General features: G+C 26.5%; 3 protein-coding genes across 15 annotated transcripts; 1 reads left to right on the forward strand and 2 right to left on the reverse strand.

Annotated features, from left to right (window-relative positions):
- Positions 1–220: 220 nt before the first annotated feature.
- Positions 221–9,128, reverse strand: Bdp1 (transcription factor TFIIIB component B'' homolog Bdp1). Of its 3 annotated transcripts, none has more exons than XM_069112482.1 (6): positions 8,924–9,128; positions 5,297–5,708; positions 4,199–4,652; positions 3,633–4,066; positions 2,929–3,030; positions 221–2,763 (listed from the first exon to the last, which is right to left on the reverse strand). In XM_069112482.1, the coding sequence occupies exons 2-6, from the start codon at positions 5,676–5,678 to the stop codon at positions 2,159–2,161; spliced, it is 1,977 nt and encodes a 658-aa protein (XP_068968583.1). In that variant the 5' UTR covers positions 5,679–5,708; positions 8,924–9,128; the 3' UTR covers positions 221–2,158. The 3 variants fall into 3 exon arrangements, with proteins under 3 accessions (XP_068968583.1, XP_068968584.1, XP_068968585.1); XM_069112483.1 differs by lacking the exon at positions 8,924–9,128 and adding an exon at positions 7,902–8,230; XM_069112484.1 differs by lacking the exon at positions 8,924–9,128 and adding an exon at positions 6,130–6,659.
- A 56-nt stretch (positions 9,129–9,184) lies between these two features.
- Positions 9,185–15,574, forward strand: BBS5 (Bardet-Biedl syndrome 5 protein). 7 transcript variants are annotated; one of them, XM_069112495.1, is made up of 8 exons: positions 9,185–9,385; positions 12,749–12,897; positions 13,196–13,245; positions 13,318–13,445; positions 14,487–14,622; positions 14,691–14,792; positions 14,894–15,085; positions 15,168–15,574. In XM_069112495.1, the coding sequence occupies exons 1-8, from the start codon at positions 9,336–9,338 to the stop codon at positions 15,369–15,371; spliced, it is 1,011 nt and encodes a 336-aa protein (XP_068968596.1). In that variant the 5' UTR covers positions 9,185–9,335; the 3' UTR covers positions 15,372–15,574. The 7 variants fall into 7 exon arrangements, with proteins under 7 accessions (XP_068968596.1, XP_068968599.1, XP_068968601.1 ...); XM_069112498.1 differs by lacking the exon at positions 9,185–9,385 and adding an exon at positions 9,397–9,747; XM_069112500.1 differs by lacking the exon at positions 9,185–9,385 and adding an exon at positions 11,422–11,440.
- adp (WD and tetratricopeptide repeats 1) lies at positions 15,117–23,784 on the reverse strand. 5 transcript variants are annotated; one of them, XM_069112479.1, is made up of 15 exons: positions 23,454–23,782; positions 23,156–23,273; positions 22,817–22,947; positions 22,558–22,669; positions 22,032–22,418; positions 21,745–21,862; positions 21,451–21,630; positions 21,111–21,214; positions 20,730–20,857; positions 20,575–20,655; positions 19,075–19,217; positions 16,628–16,772; positions 16,347–16,539; positions 15,996–16,224; positions 15,117–15,893 (listed from the first exon to the last, which is right to left on the reverse strand). In XM_069112479.1, exons 2-14 carry the CDS (start codon positions 23,219–23,221, stop codon positions 16,021–16,023), a joined length of 1,992 nt encoding a protein of 663 aa, XP_068968580.1. In that variant the 5' UTR covers positions 23,222–23,273; positions 23,454–23,782; the 3' UTR covers positions 15,117–15,893; positions 15,996–16,020. The 5 variants fall into 5 exon arrangements, with proteins under 5 accessions (XP_068968580.1, XP_068968578.1, XP_068968577.1 ...); XM_069112477.1 differs by lacking the exon at positions 15,117–15,893 and having other exon boundaries at positions 15,963–16,224; positions 23,515–23,782; XM_069112476.1 differs by lacking the exon at positions 15,117–15,893 and having other exon boundaries at positions 15,963–16,224.
- Positions 23,785–24,190: the final 406 nt, after the last annotated feature.

A 24,190-nucleotide genomic window follows, 5' to 3' on the forward strand; every position in this document is an offset into this window, starting at 1 on the left:
ATCCTGCTAATGCATGAGAAGTATGCAATAACATCACAGATACTAATCCTATACTTATAAGCCAAGCTTGGAGTATAGAGAATTAACAGGTAAGTATATATGTTAAACAATTAAAATCAAATTACAATATCATAATGATGCAAATATGTACAGAGTGCATACAAAATAAATGTCATGACCATCATTTGCTAAAAAAAGTTGTTAAATAAAGCTGCAGCAAAATTGACTGTGACCTTGAATATCAAGGCTAATTTTTTTTGGTGCATCATATTCTATTCATTATAAGGACCAAACTTGTTACGGGAACCACAGATTGGAACTCAACTGTTCCCTTGGAAAATTCCTTTGGCTTTTCTATTGACATTATTTATGTTATTTATATTTCTTAGTCAGATAAGAAGTAAATAGTGTGATATTAATGAGAAAACAGGAAGTTATTCCTTAGCATGTGAGATAACCCATCCTAGATAAAATAACACATCTAACTTCATGGCTTAATTTTGATGGTTTCTAAATATTATTTTTGAAGAGAACGATTGAGTTTCGACCCGTCATTTCTTTGAAAAATTTAGTCCTCGTGGTAAGTAGAATAAGTCGTAAGTAAAACAAAATCTGATTTTGAAATTCAAGGTCAAGGTAAATTTTACGGGAACTTTTTTAAACAAATCTTCACCGATCCAGAGGCATAGAATCTCACAATGGTGATCACGACATTTATTTTTTATGAGGCTTGTACATTTTAGTCAAGTTTTAAAAATTAATTTAACTCAATTACAACCGAATTCATATTTACATAAATGAAATTTTCAGAAAATATTTCTTTGCTTGATATTTATAAAGTCATGATGAATTCAACTACTAATAAAATTTATATATAATAAACTACTATTAAAATATATATAAGCAAAATATGTTCATGTAAAAAATGTTACAAAAATCAGCATTTTACAATATTTCCTAAATTGCTCCAATGTGATAGAATATTATGCAATTTAGAAAATGATAATAAAATACAATATAGATAACATCAATGTAATTAAAATAAGTTGAACTCTGATAGATAGTCTTAAGAGGGTATGTTAAACATTACAATCTTATTCAATGCATCATGATAGTTGCTAAAATCTAATGTATGGAAATTATTTAACAGAACTTAATACACATAAAAATACATAAAAGCATCAAACAAGATTATAAAATTACAAATATATTGTATGATTCGTTTGAATCTTTAGGAAAGTAGTCTAATACTCATCATATTGTCTAAGTTTCGCAATTAATCATAAAAAAAACAAATATATAAATATTTATAACTCAAAAGCTAGGAATATAACAGTCAAACCATTCACATTTATAATTCACAGCTACATTCAAAAGTTGAAATGTATTCCAGGCCACATTTAAGATTTGAAGAATTAGCATTATTATTACTTAATTAATGCACTGTATAGAAAATGGCACTCTCCAAAGAATGTGCTACTGTATAACAATATATGCTGGCAATAATTAATAGGCAGAGTTATGATCGGACATTCTAGATTTATATAAAAACAGATAGAATAAACATCCGAACCTGGCTTGTGGATCTAGAAGTGGTATTTAATATTCATGTATCAATTTGAATTTTATAATGATTGCAAATAGAACAATCTTTAAATTTTTTACATGAACTAATTGTTCTATATTACGTTTATCATAATTGTGAAGTTTAATATCTGCGTCCTTATCTTTATAATTTCTGTTTATCATCTTCTTTATAATCCCGTATCAAACAAATCACATTATGAAGGAATTATTAAATCAATTTTCTTTAGTCTAATAATAAAAAATTTAAGTAAATAAAGTAAAAATTTAACTAAAACAATGAACCAACACTATCAAGTGCTTTTTTATAAACAGATAATGTACATAAGTGCATTTGGATTCTTACCAAAAATTTAAATATAATATACAAGTATGTGACATTTTCAGTAGAAATTTTAAATGATATAAAGATATAGAGATATATGTATATTATACTAAGTTAATTTAAAACCTTTCATGTAAATTAAATTAAGTATTCTTTTTGCTGAAAGTGATTTAACATTTGATAGTCAATGATTACAATTGCGAATTATAAGAGTTTTGGTGACATATGTATGTTAGGTTCCTCGAATTCTTAAGGATGAACGTCCGAACTAACCATATAAACTTGCAAAACACTTTTACCTGGTTCCTCCAGAGATTCTTTTGACAAAATAACAAAGGATCCTGGTTCTACGTCACCGATATTTGGTATAACTGTTTTAAGAGGATCTATATGATGAATTTCTGAATTAATACTGTCAAAAATTAAATCCTCTGTAACCTTAGCATCATTTTCTGATGAAATTGTAATTTCATGATCATTAGAGCAGTAATTTAACCTTTCATTATCAAACGTATTTATATCAGGTCCCTGTAATCTTTTTACTTTTGGTAATCTTCCAGATCTTGTTGGTCTTACACGATAAACTTCAGTATCACTGTCAACATCGTTACATGAACTTAATGATTCTATGTCATCTCTTTCAGTCAATAACTTTTCCTCATCTCTTGGTCTTTTATAAAGTTTTTTATTTGTCTTATTTAATGTTTGTTGATATTTGCCATTTGATTTTGTATTTTCTATGTATACCATTGAATCTAAGCCGCATTTTTCATTCTCTCCTTCTTCTTCACCTTCTCCTTCTTCTCCTTCTTCACTATCAGTCTCGCTTTCAATCCCAATACTGCGTGCTAATTCTACAAATAAATAAATATACTGGTAGCTTTAACATTCTTTATTAAATATATATCACTTTAACAAAGATATTTTAAAATGTAAGCAAATGAAAATATTTGAAATATTTGAGCAAGTGTAATGTCAAAATTCTTCAAATTCAATATTTATATTTATTTTTAACTTACTACTTATTCGTCGTTTCCTTGATTTTTTATTCTTCTTCATCCTTTGTTGTTTACGTTTTTCTTTTATACTTAAAAGTTCTTTCTCTGAAGTTTCAAATGCAGCTGTTAATAAACAATTAAAATCATGATATTAATCAATAAATAAACTATTTAATAATTTTATAATCTCTATTTCAATCTTTTACTGCAAAGCCAATAAACATAATATTGGTTTTCCAGCACTTAGTTACATATCTTTATTAATAAGTATAAATTTATATATTTCACTTTGCCAAAATTATTTTTAGGGTTAAAATATATACTTTATATAAAAATTGTAATTTATTGTTAAGTTGAGTACTAATTTAAAATTAATATGATTAATTCAATAAACTAATATTGTTTTTTACATTTGCAGTAAGATAAAGTTAAAATATGTTGAAATAGAAATTTTCATCCAATGGTAATAAGTGTATAAATATACATATAGCCGTAAAAGACAAATTTTTTACTCTTTAATCAATACCAAATTGGTATTACCAGATATTAGTACCAATTGGTACTAATGGCAATGAAGTTTTTACGTTTATTTTTTAGTTTAGTTTTTATGTATATTTACGTATATTTTATCATCTAATCATTTTATATTTTTCATGAAATATTTTGCATGAAGTAACATAAATTCACAGTCAATTTAAAAATAAATACAGAATATGCAAATTTACCTAATGACTTTTCTAGCATTTCAGTATCAAATTCCTGATGATACGCAAGAGCTTTTTCAACCAAATGTCTATTTACTTTCTCTTCTTTCTTAAATTTTATCTTCATTTCCTGTCTCGTTCTGTTAGGAAAAAGACTTTGCATCAACAAAAAGTCTGTACCAATTGTATTTAATGCCCTATAGAAATTTAAAGTTTCTCGTGCGGACCATTCTTTACTTTTCTGACGCTTTTTATAAAATCCACTTCCACTATTATCATCATCAATAATAGCTTCTTTTGCTAATACTTTCCTACTTTTCTTTGCATTAGTTTGCTCTATAACAAGACTCTGTTCATCTATTATTAATTCACCATTTGGTCCAACTTTTACTTGAGGTACTGGCATTGTAGATGATGGATCATCTTCATTTTCTTCTTCTTGAAATTCTTCAGATCTGTAAAAATGATCATTTTTTTGTATTTCAACTTATATATTGTTTTTATGAAACTATTTTCTCCAAAATTAAGACATATTACAATACACTTGAAATATTTATATTACATAATTTACTAAATAGAATACTTACTGACATTCTGAGACTCTTCTTGTTGATATGGCAGAGTCTTTAGACTTTTTCATGGGATTAGTAACAGGATTATAATAAATTAAATCATACATTGTAAGTTTGCTTCTATCTGGGGTTTTATTTTCATGCTTTAAATGAAATTCCCTTCTAGCTTCTGCTAGTTTCCTTGCAGATTCTGAAACTAAAATACGTCTCTTTTGTCCTACTTTGGATGTTATTAAATTATTCTTGACATTATTAGTAACTGCATCTTTTGTATTATTTGTTGATTGCGTTAAATCGTTCCTAGTATGATTAGCAATAGTGCATGATAGTCTCCTACTATCATCTTCAGATTCACTTGTACTTGCTCCACTCCCTTGAATACTATTCCTCCTTATTCTATTACTATTATCGAATTTTGGTGTTGGTTTCATAAAACCAGTCCGATTTTGTGTTAATTTTATAGGAGAATCTAAAACAATACATAAACAAATATCATAATTCTTCACAATGACAATATTCTAACCCGTGCTCTTCTTATTATCAATGATAAACTTCTATGATAATCACATCTTCCTCAATAAATCTATGATAAAACCTATAATATTATATCCTTTACTTTATGTAAGGAATAAATATCATATAATAATTTGTATTATTCATTATTTATCACTTCTTTACTATTATTAAAAAAAAATTGATTTCTATTTTTTTAATGTCATATTCGTTAATTTTTAAATTTAAGTAAACTATATAATTAATAGTGTCTTATGCATAAGTTATAAAAAGTTTATCTGATATTAAATAAATCAATTCCATTCTAAGCAAATAATCTAAAAGAATCTTTATGAATATTTGCAACAATCATTACCTTTATAAAATAATACACATTACATTCATAGTATTAATACAAATGCACAATGTACTCACATATTCCAAATTAAAAAAAGATTTCATGCAGAAATTTAAACAAATTTAGAAATCAATAATGATACAAAGTACAAATTTATATAACTACCTATTATATTCATTCTATTATATTCATTTATGTACTGTCATTCATTCTAATCCTAGCTGTTCATTTTTATAACATGGTATGTAGCTCATTATACTTACTAATTTGTGTTGTGTTTAAAACTTCTGGGGAATGTACAATTTCTTTCATAGATTTTTCAGAATTTTTTGTAGAGTCATCCTTATATTCACTACATTGATTATCACCATGTAATTCCTCATTCTCTTTTTGGTCTCCTACCTCTTGAATTTGGTGTATTAATTTTTTTGTATCATCTACATCTTTTGTATCATCTTCTTGTATTTGAGTTTCTTGGAAAACATTTTTTGAAATTTGTTGTGATGTTATACAAATGTCATTAGATATATCTTTATTTTTCTCATTGTGTTCAATTGAATTAGGGTCTTCAGTAATGGATACATCTTGTGTTGGCTTCCTTCGGGTTGGAACAGTAACCATAGCTTTTATACGTGCTCGTTTCATTTTCTTAAATATATTAATTTATTAAAATCTCTGTAACATAGATTAATATCAAAATTTATAGATGGAGGATTTTAGGAGAAGGAGGAGTAAGAAAGAAAAGATAAGTAAGGAAGCGTAGGTGAAACGTTAAAAAGGGGTAAGATTAAATTAATCAGAATATGAAATGGAAGTAGAAAATTTAAAGATGATAGCTGAAAAGTGACATTAGGGGACGACATAGCAATAACTAACAAAGGAAATTTTAAGAAGAGGACACTCGAAGGAAGATTAAAGCATATTACAAACACTAAAGTCGTTATTAAAAATGGCAAACAAAAATCTCTGCCAAGTAGGAACAGGAAAAATAGTTGTCAGAACAACATGGGAAGTACTAAATGTAATGAATAGATTTACGAAATATAGAACACGAATTTTTATGCATTTATAAGAAATTTGGAAGTGAAAAACTTACATGATGTTAGATGAACAAAAGAAATAACAATGAATGTACAATTTTAAATTAAATTTGAAGCCGGCCATTTGACCGGGCCTGGTAAGGTTAATGTTAACTAATTCTTTTAGTTACTCATTATAGAACATTAAAATACAGGTTTTGCAATTGAATTCTATCATAAAAAATTAATTGTTATTAATTTTTATGAAGAAAATATTCTAGAGTAAACCTTCGAAAAAACCGATCTTTTTGCATTTTTTAAAGGAATGTAATTTCAAAAATATATGTGGAAAACCTTATGTCTGAACCTTTAAAATTAACTTATATTTTTAAAATAAAAATATTTAACAATATTAATTGTTGTTAAAAAAATGGATACATTTTTATTAATTATCATTATTTTTTATTAAACAGAAATGTATTTTTTAAATAAAATTATTTAATAAAAAAAACTAATTAGTCCGGTACAGTTTGATTGCATTGCGTTTGCATCTTAATCTGTTGTTTACCACGGAGCTCTTTTAAATAATTTTTTGTTGTCGCGGACCCCCAAGACAATTTAAAATTTAAATCTGTAATATACCTTAAATATGTGTATTTAAAAAACTCATCAATTACTCATCAACAACCTTCAAATTTGAAGAGAAAAGATTTAATATAAATAAATAAATACATATGCTCGTAATGAATATTTTGTATTCAAATAATAAAATAATAATTTATATGTGTGCTTCTTGGGGGCTACAGATTAAGAATTACTGGTCTATAGTGCTTCCGAAAAAAATACTGATTTGATCGATACATTTCGATCATCAAACGTATGCAATTAGCGCAAATAGACGATGGATATTGCCCGTTCTGGTTTAAGGCTATGTCAGATATAGCCGCGTGCGATGGACGCACCTAGGAAATCCCGTCTAAGGATGAAACAAGCCACAAAGGATAAAGTAGTTAGAAACAAAAATATTTTACTGGAAAAGATAAGAAATTGTCTAATATAAGAAGATAGGAGTAAAGCAGAAGTATCCATATACAATACTGCCTCTAAAGACAAAGAATTTAAGCATAGAATTACTTAGCAATGAATCTTCCAATAAAATTCAAAAGAGTACAAGCGCAGCTGAGACTTACAGGAAGGCTTCAGTAAAGAATAAGGGACAATGAATAAGGACACGTATTAAATATTAAATAGAGCATGTATTAAAACTTCAATCCATTAAAAATCCAATGTATGAAGAAGTACAGAGCAAATTATTACAGCAAAGAAGGGAGATATTAAGAAACTGTATTATTTCATAAAAAATGCAATGAAATTCAGATTAAATTGCCCAAAAATATAAGAAGGAATGTAATCGGGTTCAAAGAATACGATAACCCTTGAATTTAGAAAAATAACATAAAGTAGCTCGAATTTTACTAACTAGAATTAACATAGATATAAGACAGTTAAATTAATTATACACATTTAAGATTGTAATGGGTGTAAGTCTATATGCAATATAATACAAAAAAGAGTATTAAAATTTATGATTATTTATCACATATTATACATTAATTCTCTATAATGCCATGTAACTTCAAAGTCACATGCTTATATATCAATATTCTTTTAATCTAATTTCATTTTTTGTGACTCCAAAGTTACAAACCGTTTTCTTCATAATAAAATTTTTAAAAATTGTAAATTCATTGTCTATACAGGGTGTACAAAAAAATTTGGGGAAAACTCTAGAAACATATAGTACTCAAAACAAAAAATCTTAATAAACATGGATTCAAAAATCACTAACTTCTGAGTTATAAGGCGCTTATGTCATTAAGATATAAGCTTTATACCATATGTTCACTATATCCCCTATTTATTTCAACACACAGTTCAACATATTAAAAAAACCCCAGTATTTTTCTTATCTCTTGGCTTTTCTCTAGGTTTTCGAATCCTTGTATCAACACATATAACAATGTAATTGGTTTATTATAAACTATAGTTTTATATATTAAACATCTTCCTAAATCAAAAACCATTAGTTTTGGACTTATGTTTATTAAGACACTTTTGCTTGTTTTGACAAGTACTACATATTTCCAAAGCTTTTTCACGTATCCTGTATATGGGGAGTTATCATCATTAAATTATAAAATATATTAATTATATTTCAAATATTTTAAATAGCGTTATTAAATTTTTAAATATATACAATAAAATTAGTATTCTATCATAAATAATTAAAATTATTTCATTATGTTACAAAATCATAAAATGTTACAAAAGCTAAAAGAATTTAAAAAATTTGTTATAAAATATGAAAGTATATATCATAATTTACAATGATTGTATATTTGGAAGAAAAACTACTATACTTTTCAAACTACTATACGTTTCAAATACTAACAATAAAATTGCTACAGAGTCACAGATTTTAGCTTATGATAAATTTTTTAAATTAGAAATATTCCATTTTGTTTATACCTTTGTAATACAAAATATAATAATGACAGCAAAAACAAATATATTTATAATAAAAAATGAAAGTTTAATATTCATAACTATTTATTCTTTAATTTCAGAAAGAATATTTTTGTTACAATATTTGTAACTGCTATAAAATATATGTATGAACATATTTATGGAATAGTAATAAAAATATAACAAGTCTTAGTAAGATAATATTTTAAGCAGAAAAATATGATAAGTGAACATACTAACAGATTTAATAATAACTAAATTTAATTATGTTAAACATTGATAAGAAACTAAATTCTCTAACTTATCATTATTTTATAGTATAAGGTTATATGTGCATCTACTTACCAACGCAGCTTGACTCTCCACGGCCGTATACGTAGATACATATGCATACGGTATACATATGTCCGGCAACTCCTATGGGAGGGGTACCATCATTTTGATGCCGTATTTATAATTTCTTTACTGGCCGCATAGCGCTGTCAACGAAACTATCCAAGCGTGCGCATGTGCATTCGTCATTAGTGACGTACAAAAAGAACGGGTCACATTCGCTGATGTCGTATCACTATTGTTATTAGTGCCAAAGTTAGTGCGTATCATAGTCAGAGATCAATAGAGAGATCACCAATGCTTATGGACGAAATTCAGCCAAAAACGGACACCAAGAATAAGGGTCCCTGGTGGTCAATAGTTGCCAGCAACTACTTGCTAATTTTGTTTTCGGTTTAGAGTTCTTGGTTGGAGAAACGAGCAAATGCACGATAAGAGGGGGAATGTGCGATCGTACGATCTTGGATCGTACCGGTGAGCAGTGGAGGATAAATATGCGCACGGTACCAAGTACTGTCAAAGCAGACATGCAGTGTTAGCTATAAATATGTACTAAGGACACATATTGATATGTATCTTTGTATGTGCTACCATACTCAGCATACTCTCCTGATTTTGCACCATCGGACTGATGATTTGCTCCGTTCTCTTTTTTCTGAATGGTATAAACTTTGATTCAAATGAAGCGCAATACAAAATCAATTGCTTCAATTTTTTGACAACAGTGAGAAGCACTTTTATGAGCGTGGAAATTTGAAATTGTCCGGAAGATGGTGAAAAGCAATAGAACAAAATGACCTATATACAGGGTGTTAATTTTGAAAGTGTTTTTAAAAGTAAGAAAAAATGACTAAATAAAATGTACATGGTTTTAAGGCGTGTAACTGATAGTGGTAAAAAAATCTTGTGTAGGTCATTTTAACGGTTTTTTTAAGGTCATCGTTTTTTTTTTTTTTTTTTGCATTTTAACGTGTACTTTTAGTCGGAAGTGGTAGTTGGCGTCAAGATGAGCCCAACGACTTACACACCATTATCTTGAAGTGGCCTTGTAGACGTAGAAATCAGTTTCAGTTTGAAGAATGCAGAAATAGTAAAATGAAAAGGGCAATATCACTATATTTTATTAAATGCTAAAAACACTGGCCGCCCACAGCAAGAAGCATCCGTACACGATAAGTGAGTGGCTGCATTTTTTATGGCATTCTCGCGATTCATAGTGCAACATGCATTCCGTATTCGTTCTTTCATAACTTCTGGCATCGTGGGAACATTGTTATAAATACTAGATTTTAAAGTTCCCCACAAAGAGTAATCTACTGGTAATAAGTCGGGTGACCGAGCTGGTCAGTTAATGCTTGCACCACGGGCTATCCATCAGTTGAAAAACGTGTCATTTAATACATTTCTAGCATTATGAGCAGGACAGTCATTATGTTAATACAACATTAATAATCGTTCTTGATATGGAACATCATCTAATAGTTCGTTTAAGTTTACAATAAGGAATTCCTTGTACCTTTCACCTTAATGTACCATTAATAAAAAATGGACCAATAATTTTGTCTTTCAATAGGCCGCACCACATATTAACACTCCAAGGAAGCTGGAGTTCCACAGTTCTAAGCCAATGAGGATTCTCAGTAGACTAGTAATGTATCTTGTACCTATTTAACCCTCCATGATTAGTAAAAGTTGAATTGTTAGTAAATAATGCGTTGTCAGAAAAGTTCATATTATCTTGCAGACGTATCTTGCTGCGGACAGCCAGCATTTTGAGCATCTAATGAAATAAAGTGATATTACTGTTAGGTAGATGATACATTTACACTGCACATGTGAATATGTGTGTAAGCGTCAGAGGACGTCCACGTCTCAGTTGAGACAAAAGACGGTTGGGAGCTGTTAGAAGAATCTGGTGTAGTCGGTCGACAACAAGCGTGCGTGCAAGAAGGTTATCGAGGTCTTCAAAGTGTAATATATATGTATAGTTGTTGTGTATGAAATAAAGTAAATTATTTGTATTTCCGAGTCCTTTCTATACCTTAACAATTGCCCTTTTCCTTTTATTACTTCTGCATTGTTCAAACTAAAACTGATTTCTTCGCCTTCAAGGTCACTTAAAGACCATGATGTATAGGTCGTTGAACTCATCTCAACACCGGCTACCACTTCGTGTTATAAAAAATACATGTTAATATGAAAAAAAATACGATGACCTTGAAAAAATCGTTAAAATGACCGAAAATAATTTAGGTGCTTGAGTTAAAATTAACAGTCTGTATAACAGAATGAAATTTTTTTTAAATATGAAAAAATCGTTTTCCATTTTCCCATGAAAAAACGAAATTATTTCCCGAACAACCTAATATTACTAATATAGAAAATATTTCTTTTTTTATTTGTACATTCTAATCTACTGTATGAATACGTTTATTTCTCACTGTAAACATATGCGTTTATATAACGACAACAGAAAGGAAGCTCCCCAAGATAGTCTTGTGTTTTATTTCAAGATCATTGACATTTTTTGTATGTATTGAATTAATATTTATTTTTTATAAAAACAAGTTCAATGATCTTTGAAATCACGAATTGGAATGGTGTTAAATTAAATAGTAAAATATAGTATTAATGTTGAAACTTCTCTCGATTTTTGATTAGAATTAATTATTTATTCTGTATTGGTTTCATTTCATACTTGACAATTAATAAATCAATAGAAGTTTGGAAATATTTCAGATTACTGAATGCTTATATATATACAAACATATATATGTCTAATTGTTACACTTTCGTAGATATGGTAAGGATATTGATTTTTATGATAGTTGAATTCTACAGTACATTGTTATATTTTTAGCAAAAATGTGGCAAGATAATGAAGTTCGATTCGATGTTTCTTACACGTAATAATTGTGATACTTTTAAGTATAATTATTAGATACGTATTTTCATTTTCTCCATTTTTTATTTGTATTTTTAATAGAAATTTACTGTAACAGGTGTTTCGTTGAACTGAAAACGGTGAAATATCTAACGAGGAATTGAAGGTATCAAAAAATTGTTCGTACAAAAGTTGTTTGGTATACAGGGAGACATTAGATGGCATGAATAATTTCTTTGTAAATTAAAATTAGTGCGGGAAGTATCAAAGACAAGTTAACCTCTTTTAAATGAAATCCTATATTTTTTATCTATAATCATACATTTTATTCAAATACATGATAGTATTTGTTGAAACGAACACAATGACCTGCGATACGATGTCATTTTATGTAGTAAAATGTCATAAATTAGATCCGAAGATTAACATAAATTGGTACCTGAACCCTACGTGACTGCATTGTCTAATGCCCTAACGCTATCAGATGACACTACATAGGACTCAGCTACTGATTTACGTTGACCTTAACATTTATCTTTAATTTATCGTCTCAACAAATCCTATCATATTATGAATAAAAAATACAGGGTTCCATTTAAAAAGATCAATTTGTCAAAAAAATGGTTTGTACCATCTAATATTCCCCTATGCACCAAATAACTTTTGTAAGAATAAGTTTTGATAACTACAATTCCTTATAAGATATTTCACCGTTTCCAGTTAAACGAAACACCCATTTATAAAATTATTAACAATTAAATTAGGGTAAGAGTATAAGTAGATATGTATTAAGAATATGAATAGGTGTGTGCGTGCGTGTGCAACTATGTGTGATTAAAATGAAAATTAAAAAAGTTAAAATGAATAGCACTATATAAATTAATATTTTATATCAAATTATGCGAAGAAATAATGAAGAGTCCATTATTTATAAAGTCTTAAATTTTTAATAGTCATATGCAACTACGATTGGGCGAATTTACTGTTGATAAACTTGACTTAATAGAAGATACAAAAGGAAATGCAGGAGATACTGGAAAACTTATAATAACTAATCTCAGAATTATATGGCATTCTTCGTTTCTTCCCAAGATCAATTTAAGTATGAATTAATTTAGTGATTCAAATCACTGAATCAAATATTCTTTTATAATCATTTTTATAACTATGTATTTCTGAAACATACACATGCTTATTAATGTGAATAAAATTTTTGAGATATTTATAATAATTAAAGTTAAATTTTATAATTTTGAAATTTACTAGTGCTATTTAAGATATATAAAATATATCTAATATATATAATATTTTTATGTACATAATATACACATATATAAAGATAAAGCATGATTTAAGTATGATAAAAATGATAAATCTCATATAAATATGTTTTTCTGTAGGTATTGGCTATAACACCTTTATAACAATAAATACTAAAACTATACATAGTGTTAGTATGCTTTAAGAGGTCATCATTTTTTATTTTTGTTTTGCAATTAACAGAAGCATATCATTTTTGTAGTTGCAAGGAAAGCATGTGCAAGCGTTACATATTTTAGCTTCCTTCCGACATTGCAGATATGAATTTCTATTTACAAATCAAGATTTAAAAAGTACAAGACATTATACATCTGTTATTGGTGTTTACAGGTACACTTTTTATTAAATTTAAAATTTGTATTATTTATTATATAAGTTGTTTTATATCAGGATGTACAATATTTTGAATGATTAGGATTGTGTAAATAATATTTAAGCATAATAAAAACACTTTCATATGTTTTTTTTTTATTAATTTTTATTTTTAAATTAAAACCATAATGTCTAAGGTAAATAATTTTAAATATATTTTTGTCAAACTCTTTTTAATAAAAATTGATTTTTGTATTTAATTTCAAAATGATATTTTTCTGTTTTTTAAAATAAAAGCTTTTATTATTGTTTATATTTAGTGAAAATATGAAAAAATTATTTTTATGAAAATTTAGCTGTTACAAAATATGACATATGATACTTTACCTGGATTTTTCCTATTATTATTATTTACATTTTTTTAGTCATTGCTTTTGTGTTCTGGATAAATTCATATATTTTGATTTATCATGCATTTTGATCATCTTATTATACTTGTATGTTTTTTATTCATTATCTATTAGAAAACAGTATTTTTACAATCCTAATAATAATGACAATATTTCTATAACTTATACATACTTTAACAGATTTGAACCAATTTGTAGAATTATACGTATAATAACAAAATAAAATACACAACAATATATATTACTAATATACAATAAATTTATAAGATTAAAGAATTGTATAAATTAAAAGTGTAGTTTATATAGTTAGTGAATAAATATATAATTAATTAAATAAAGTAGAAAAAGAAATAAAAAGATAAATCAAAAAAGAAATGTTATGTAATATATCTTATACACAGAGGAGACTTTTATCAAGAAAACAATTAGTTCAATATCTTTACCACAATTTGATAAGTACAATGATATAAATTCGTTATTTGACTAACTTATTTAATAAGATTTATCAAGATTTTGATTTAATAGAACTTTTCCTAAAAAAGAACAAATATATGTAATTTGAAAGGTCTTTATCTACTTATTATCTATAGTGAAGTTAAAATTTAACATAATTAGAAAAAAGTGTTAAACAATACTTTAATCGTTGCAGAGCATATGTTTCATCAAAAATTTATCGAGAAATTAAATTGAGAAGTGGGATAATTAATGATAAACAATTAACATTACTACCACTGGAAACAGTTCATTCAACTTTGCAAGATATTTGGAATTTATCATTAGAACAGGTTGAATTCTTACTTGTAGTAATCTATACTATTTAAAAAGAATGTATTTTTAAAATTTATTTTGTTAGGGAAATGTTGGAACTTTTATTGTAACAAATATACGTTTAGTCTGGTTTGCTGATATGAATTATCAATTCAATATATCAATTCCTTATCTTATAATAGCAAATGTAAGTGCATATATTGTGTAATATATGTAGTGCATACATAAAAACATGTTAAAAATTTTTAATAAAAAATACAGTAAGAAGGATCTTTCTTTTTTAAATAGATTACTGTTAAAAATTCAAAATTTGGTCCAACTCTAGTCGTTACTAGTACAGAATCCAGTGGAGGATATATATTAGGATTTCAAGTAAATCCTATCCAAAAACTTCATACTGTTCATAAAGAAATTTTAATGTTATTAAAAGCGTTTGAAAAATCTCCTATTTTTGGTATTGATTATACATTTGAACATGAGGTAATATTATGCTAATATAGTTTTTAACAAATGCATTGAATAAATGAATATGTTATTATTAATTATCCATTAATTATTACAGGCTCCATTACAACAATTAAACATAGAACAACAATCTGAGATACAAGACAATCAACCTGAAATTTCAAATGTGTTTGGCTATTATTTCTCTGAAGGTTCAAATCAAAGAAAACCTAGTTTTTCGATTTATTTAGGTCTTGCAGCAGAAGAACCTCGAGAAACTAGTACACTACAAAGCCTATGGGAACTTGTGCGTCAAACTTAACTGATAATATTAATAAACTTTAAATATTATGTAAACAGCACTTTATATATATAAAGTTTAGAACATAACTAATGCTAATACATCACATAAACTTTGAATATAAAATAAATATAAAAGTTAATTTTTTATTCCTTTATAAATTAAAATTATAATATTTTAAATTAATGTAAAAAAATTATTACAATAAAATATATTATTCTACATCTTTTCCTAATTTTCATTTCTTTAAACCATTTAATGTTTAGCAGCTAATTTATACAAAAAACATAGATATAATAAACATATATATATATAAGTATTATGTGTGTAAAATACAATCAATTATATTATACCATAACTATTGTCTGTTTTTAATGTGTTATCTCTTTACATATTTATGCCCATTTTTATTATATATAAAAGAAGTCGATGATAGGAATTTCACAACTATCTAGTACAACTATTTTCTTCTCTTTTTAAAATTTATATTTTTAACACATTACCAAATATTTTTTGATAGGTTATTTATGGAAAAGTCAACGTCTATAAGGAATTGATAAAAAAATAGATAATTGGAATTAAAGCATTAGTATTCTAGAATATAACACTGAATAAGTCTTTAATTGTTTAATTGCAATTTCATACCACTTTTCAGATTTTGTCTTTAAATTTAACTTGGTCTACAATTTAAAGGTTGCACAATTGATTGATCTTGATTATCATCACCATCTTCATTCAGTTCAGCCTGCTGAACAGGAAATCTATACCCCATATTCATAAGCATTACTTCAAATGGATCACTTTTCATGCGTATTTGATTTGCAGATGCAGCATCTTCTAAATTCTGAATTTCTCTTTCATTTATGCTACCATCCTACATCAAATAAATACTCAAATATAGTTTGTAAAATTAATTAAATATTTTATAAATACCAATCCTTATTTATTTATCTTTTTTAAATAAAATTGATTTTGATAAGTAATTATAACATATACCTCAGGTAAAGGACTCCATAATCTAACTACTGGATCAATACCACTAGTAGCTAGTAAGCATGTAGATGGATGAGGTTGAAGACAATTTACAATGCGTTCATCTCCTCTTAGTACACGTATAATATTTGTGGTATTACGATCCCAAATAAAGAAAGATCCATCATCTGATCCTGCTACAATATATTGACCATTGCTTAAAGAAAAAATTATTAATTATAAATGCATTACTAATTAATAAACTTCCAAAATTATTTATTAAATTATTTTTAAAATGTACTTACTTCCCAAAGAAATTAGCTTCCTTTATATCAGTTGTAGTATTACAATGCCCACAAAACCTCATTTTGTAATCAATTGTATTGCGTCGCCATTCTTGTTCATATTCTGATATTTGAATCATTAATTGATTCATATCAATATCTCTACCTGATTGTATAATAATTACATTAATCACAAATTGAAAAAATATTTTGAAAGAATGAACATAAAAAATATATTGTTAGTATACTATCATGTAACAAATATGACAACTACATATTTGGATTCATTCATATTTCATGTGCATATTATAAAATATGGAATGTATACTAAATCAAATAGTTTTCTTTTACTTTTCCTTTATATTTCTGTAAAACATATCTTTTGTACTGAATACATATTTATTTTATTTTTTCGTACTTAATTGCCTTAAAATGTTATACTTGATGTGCAAAAATATAAAAATTTAAAGAAAAAGCACTAATTTTATATAGTTCTTATATTCTACAATGTTCATAATATAAGACAATAGATTTAGTTGTTGTATTGTGTATATGTTTAAGGTGTTTTATTAAAGGATATTGGGTTGCTAACTAAGTGATTGCGGATTTTGTCAATACCACCTAATGACAAAATCCGCAATAACTTAGTTGCCAACCCAATATATATATTCTACTATAAATTAATATCTATGACGTTATGAAAGAAATAGGACCTTGAGACTTCTTTCATTCAGCACAAGAAGATCTTATTCCCTATGAAACTACATGCAGGAATAAAGATGAAAATACATTTAAAATATTCAATGCAAGTAAATTGTATCTAATATATAATATTAATTTTTATATTAAACTAAATATTTTTCAGTTTTAACGAATTTTTAAAATAGTAAACTCTTTAGAATTAAATTAGGGTACTATTAATAATTGAAGAGCATGCAAACTTATTTATGAAGTGAAAGTGAATAGGTATATAAATATATCTAGAAGAAGAGCTAGAAGAAGAAATAAAAGATATATAAATATAATGTAACACAACATATATAATGTATAATCTAATAATCAAATACATGAATGTCTGTTTTAAGGAAATATGCACGACAATACTACATACAATTACATATCCAAATAAAATCCAAATAAAATAAAATGTTTTTTATTCATTTAGGAAATTATTTGGGGGAATTTGGAAATTTAAAAAAAAATTAAAAGAAAGAGAGAAAATATTTTGTTATGATATCGCTATTAGTAAATATTTTAGCTGTACCAGGCAAGTAATCCTTGAAAATAATACAAATAATACATTAGTAGGTAAAATTTTTAGTGACATATTATGTTATATTTATATCACTGCTTATTATACTAGAATTAAATGATATCAATATGGTGTACTGAATACAATTTTACATCTGGATACATGTAAAAATGAAACTAGATAACATACTCCTTTTAAATGTTTGTTTTCTTAAACAAGGCAATATTTCGTAATATTGAAATAATTAATAAGCAGAATTTTATTATTTATTAATGGAAACTGTAAGATGAATAAATTATGTATAAAATCATTCACAAAATCAATTTCAATACATGTTTCAATACATGTATGTATATACGTATTTGTATGTCGTATATATGTATATGTGTGTTGTATATATGTATACATACGTGTATGTATATACAATGTTCAGAAAAATGGATTTAGAGGAGAAAGATATGTTGTTGAATACTTTGTTTGTCTCATAGAATCCCTTTTAACTTCTTTCTTAATGTTAATATATTTAGTATATATTCCAAATTTGTTTTTATATGGATGTTATGAATATTATGTACATTGTTTACATATTTTTATTGACTGTTATGGCATTATTAGACTTATACTATGTATTATATATAATATAAGGATGATATAATGAAATATTACTACAAAATATAAACGTTGTAGAATAAAAGGATTTTTTATTCCATTTTTCTATCATTATTTATTGTGATTAATAGAACTTCTTGTGCTTGGTGGATAAATATGTTATGTATTAAATGAGTAATAATTATTAATTCATTCTAATTTTTTAGTGAACTGAAATACTTTTTAGTTATAAATAATACTTTAATCCTCCAGTCTCAAAGAACAGATTACTGTAAAAACTTGTTGAAATAAAAAATATCCAGTTTAACATGAAAATAAAAATTTCGTATTTCATAGATGCCTTCTTATTACAAAATTTATGAGATGAACTTTATTTTTACATTTTAATATTACTCTCAATAACTTTCTTCCAGTAAATAAGGAGACTTTTTTGTGTAAAATACAATATAAAAATTTGCGTTCTTATCATAGATTCAAAAAAATGAATCTGAAACAACTTTAGTAAAAACCTCCTATATATATATATACATATACATACATATATGAAATGTGTATATGTATACATATCATATCAACCTTGAATATAATGTAACGAAAAAAGACATACCAGAATCTATAGCTTCTTTTATATCCATTTTTAATGCTTTACACGCAGAGTTGGATGCATATTCCGGAAATTTTTGTTGAAAGTCTTTAATTATTTTATCAGCTTCAACTGATTGATGTAAATCAAAGAGACAACGAGCCAATCTATAAATATATATATGCGTGTATATATATATATATATGTACACATATGTGTATATATGTATACAGAATGAATCACGTAAAACAAGCCATCCGTCTAACACTTTCAGTTGTCGAGGTAAGAAGAAATGTTTGAAACAAAAGTTATTTGAAATTTCATCTTTTTAAATGGAACTATATGTTTTTGGACATCTATAATGGTACCCTTCCTCAAGATAATAACCCTAGTCATACAAGATCACTAAAGGATGCAGTAATATATGAGAAATTAAAATTCATGATGAATGTTTCTAAAACAGAATATTCTTGACTTTATTAACAGAACCATACTCAATACAAAATCTAAACAAATTTTGTGAAGACATTTATCATCAAAATCCCCTCACAGTTATGTAAATAGTAATACGAATAGTAGACTGATATTAAATTTCAAATGATAAATATCTTTAAACTGTCATTAGTCTACACTTTTGCATTCAGAAAAGAGAAAAGTAGATATATTGGGTTGGCAACTAAGTGATTGCGTATTCTGTCAATACCACCTAATGACAAAATCCGCAATCACTTAGTTGCTTACAAAAATAGTTTTGATTTACGGTGAAGCTGACGAATATATGAGGCAAGTACTATGCTTGTACCGAGACAGATTTCCTGAGCAGCTTTGTCTACCTCGTTCTACGTTTTATGCATACAGTTATAGAAGAATTTTAAGAGACCAACAACATATACATACATTTTGAATTGATTAAGTATGATTCTGGCATTAAAACCGAAATATTCTATTTCAAAAGCATTCATCATAAATTTTCATTTTTTACCTATTATTACGTCCATAAGCTTGAGTGACCTTAAATGACTATAATCATTGTCGTATGGAGAGCTACAGTTGTAAGTGTTCAAAAACACATAGTTCCATTTAAAGAGATGATGTTACAAATTTTCTAAGCACGTCCACCTGTTAAAAAGTTTTTACCATTTCCTAATAGTTGGAGCCAAATAACTTTTGTTTCAAACATTTATCTTATTTCCATAATTGAAAGTGTTATCCAGGCGGCATATTTTATACGACACACTCTGCATATAATATACATATTACATATATGTTAAATTTTCTAAAATTAATCACCAATTTCCAGGCATTTCCAATAATTTGCTAAATAAATGTTTTGAATGAAAGTTAGATCAACAGCTGTAAATCATAGCCAATGAAACAGTATTATTGTTATTGTTAAAACTGCCTGAAAAATGATGGTTAATCTTAGAAGATACACCCTGTATACAACATTATGTTATACATATTACGTTTAATTAAACTGAATATGTTATCATATATGTACATATATTCACAGATCGTTATTACCTAAAATGAGCCTTTACATGTCCAGGATCAAGAAGCAATGTTGTTTGACAATCTTTAAGAGCAGCATATATATCACCATCCCTGTAAATTACGTACAACTCTATTCAAAATCTATATCCAGAAATATAAAAAGTATAGTAGTGGAGAGATCATACCAAGTTCTTTTCATATATGCTGCAGCTCTGTTAGCAAAAAGCACAGCAGCAGTAGGACAATAACAGATTGCTTTATTATATAAATTAATTGCCAATGTGTACTTTTGTTGTTCAAAGCTTTCATTTGCCTACAAAGAAAAACAATAATAAGAGAAGAAATGGAACATAATTAACTCATTTAATTATTTTCAGATATAATAAAGAATTATTTAATTAAATAAATCAAGTAAATTAGTCCAAATTAATATTATACAATTTTTAACCGTTTTTTCTACTATAATTTATTATAATCATTGTTTAAAATATTGTTCAATAAAAGAAAATTATTTATTTTATATTTTTAACTATAAAATAAGATTTATATAAAACGAGTAAACTTACTTGACGTTTTAATTCTTCAACATATGGTGGTAGGATTTTAATGTTTTTGTTAGTAAAATCTGCAATATCTTCATGATTTGCCATACTGCACTTTTCAAAATCTCCTATTAGCAGTTTTTAACGAATTTAAAGTTGCATATAAATTTAAGATATAACTTAATTTATCTAAGATTGTAGTAGATAGCGAACAATATAAAATTTAATATAAAAGTTATTATTCCAATCATAACTGGTATTTTATGATGATTACCATTTATATATATTTCCTATTATATTTTCAAAATGTTTAAAAAGTCATGATTCACAAAATATAAAACATTGCAATAATTATAATCATTACCCAAATACATATTTGAGGAGTAACCAAAGCAAGTCTTCAAATTTTTTGGATTATTGATGTCAAATAAATAAATTTGTTCACCACCCATGTTAACAAGTAGCTCGTTTCCGTCAGCACTGAAGGTTAAATATGTAGTAGTGAGACTTCTATTACTGTCACGTTGCCGAGAATGCAGATGGCCTGCTCAATATCAAACATTAATAGTTTTCGTTAGAGTGATCGTGTAATATATAACAAAAGAGGAAGATAAGGGTAAAGGAGTCGCGTACGCTATTTCTGATCGTACGAACGAACCCGCGATAAAGTACTGTGCGCAACCCAGTGGTACATTCTCATCTGGATCACCTCCACCAGCTAGACGTATACATACATTTCCTCTTGTCCAGTTACTATGTGGAGACGAAATAGGCACCTATCGTCAAAACAACATGCAAAGAAAAATTTTTCTTGCTCAATCATTTATTGTTGGTTTATATTAGTGTTTATTTCAAATATATCATAGTTTACGAATAAGGCTCTTTCAAATAAAACTACTTTTATTCATAAATTTATTGAATGCTTAGTTTTTGTTTTGTAATTACCTGAGAAAGCTTAATCATTCTACGGTCATACATTCGTATATATGCATCATTGGCTCCAATAGCTATTAGTTCAGGTTTTTTTGGATTCACAGAAATACACTTGCCTTCTGCATATCGACCAGCATGATTAACAAGATTTACTAATACACTATTACAACCATTGCTTTTGCAACTATGAGGAGCACGAATATCATATTGTAAAATAAGACCATCTTCTGCAGCACTCCAAAAAAGAAAAGGTACAGTAGTTGCAGTAGCAATACGTTTTACACGACCTATATGACAATTACATGAAAATATTGGTTCAAGAAGCGTAAGATCACGAACTCGTACTTTTCCATCTCCAGCACCTGATACCAATATCCTATCATTTGATTTTGGCATGAACTACAAAACAAAAAAAGGATTGTATTCTTTTCTCACTGCTGATCTCCAAAACTCTGAGAATTTAAAACTTATAGAAATTAATAACTATTTAAATTAAAATTTTGGTACTTAGAAGATTACATATATAATATCAAATTACCTTAACAGAAAATATATTTCCATGATGACGTGTACGAAGTATTAACTTTTTTTCATATCGAAATGGATCCCATAATATAATATTCATATCATCAGATGCTGAAGCAAGAATTCTAAAAATATATGTTAATACATAAACATATAACTTATAGTTAATTTATAGTTAATTTTCTCATTATCTACGAATATTTAATTTTTTTCTCAATAATTCTATGATGTTACTCTATGACTGTGTTTTATGTTGTTTAAAAAATACTTACTGCCCACTTTCATTCCATTCTAAACAATTAACACATCCTGTATGACCAACTAATTCTTTTTCAAGTCCTAACCGGGATATCAAATTTTCTGTCACATGTAACTTCTGAGAAACTGCATATGCCACTGAATCCTAAATAAAATAATTTAAATAGAATTAAATATCAATTTACTTTTATATAAAGCATGTTTAAAAAAATAATAAAGTTTATACTAACATATAAAAACATTATGAGAAATCATTAAACTTATATTAAGAAATAATAAATATTAATATATTTACAACTAAATAAATAGATAAAGAAATGCGTAATTATATATTATTATATATATTAACGTACCCGTATTTCACGTTGACGTACTAAATCCAAAACTCTGTAATCTTTATCATGTATGTTAGGAAGCATTTCTATGTTTATTTCATAAATCACTTATTGTACTAAAAAAATTAAATATCCTCTGAAAATCATAAGAAAATTTATTGTCATTTTTATTTAATATGTTACGTTCGAACTTTTTTAGTAAAAGATGTAAATATATGTAATTATGTGTTTTGTAAAATATAACCTCTCATATAGAGGTACTATTGTATCGAAAGTGTAAAAATTAGTTTTACGAAAACCGGACAAGAATACTTAACTTAAAATTAATGCGATAAAACAAGATACAAAACGGTTAATAAGTCGTTACTTATTCATACATCATCAAAATGTTATTGAAATGTTCTTGCACTGCTGTCCTTTTACACAATACCATGAACTTAACATAACATTTGTACTTTATCACATTCTATCGTATAGTTGATATATGTATATATATGTATGTCTATATATATACATATATTTATTTATGTATCATATTCATTATTTTGAGTTCACATATGAACCAATTTTGCAATTATTTTTTATCTTTTAGAACAACTGATGTGGAGATATAACTCTCTGTATATCAAGTCTTGCTTCCATTTTCATTTCTTACGTGTTCCTCTATTACTTGATTTGTCTGTTCAGGTTTGACATCTATAATAATTAAATTAATCTAGAATAATAATAAATCTGATATACATGTTAAATTTTCTTCACTTTGTTATTTATGTAAAATATATCTGTACGTATATCTTTGTTTATGAATCTTTTTAATTTGAGAATAAATATTTTAAATGTCATTATATTTTTAACCTAACAAAAACCTAACAAATTCATATGCCACATAATATTCATGTAAGTACTTACATTTATTATATTTGTACTGTTATTATTCCTGTCACGGGATTTATTATTATTACTGTTATTATACTATATACAAGCACATATTCTATTGTATTAAATATTAATATATGTATATGTACTGATAATTTAACAAGTTAAAAAGTTTAT

Source organism: Bombus flavifrons, chromosome 5, assembly GCF_040668555.2.
Source record: "Bombus flavifrons isolate JBK064 chromosome 5, iyBomFlav1_principal, whole genome shotgun sequence".
NCBI lineage: Eukaryota > Metazoa > Arthropoda > Insecta > Hymenoptera > Apidae > Bombus > Bombus flavifrons.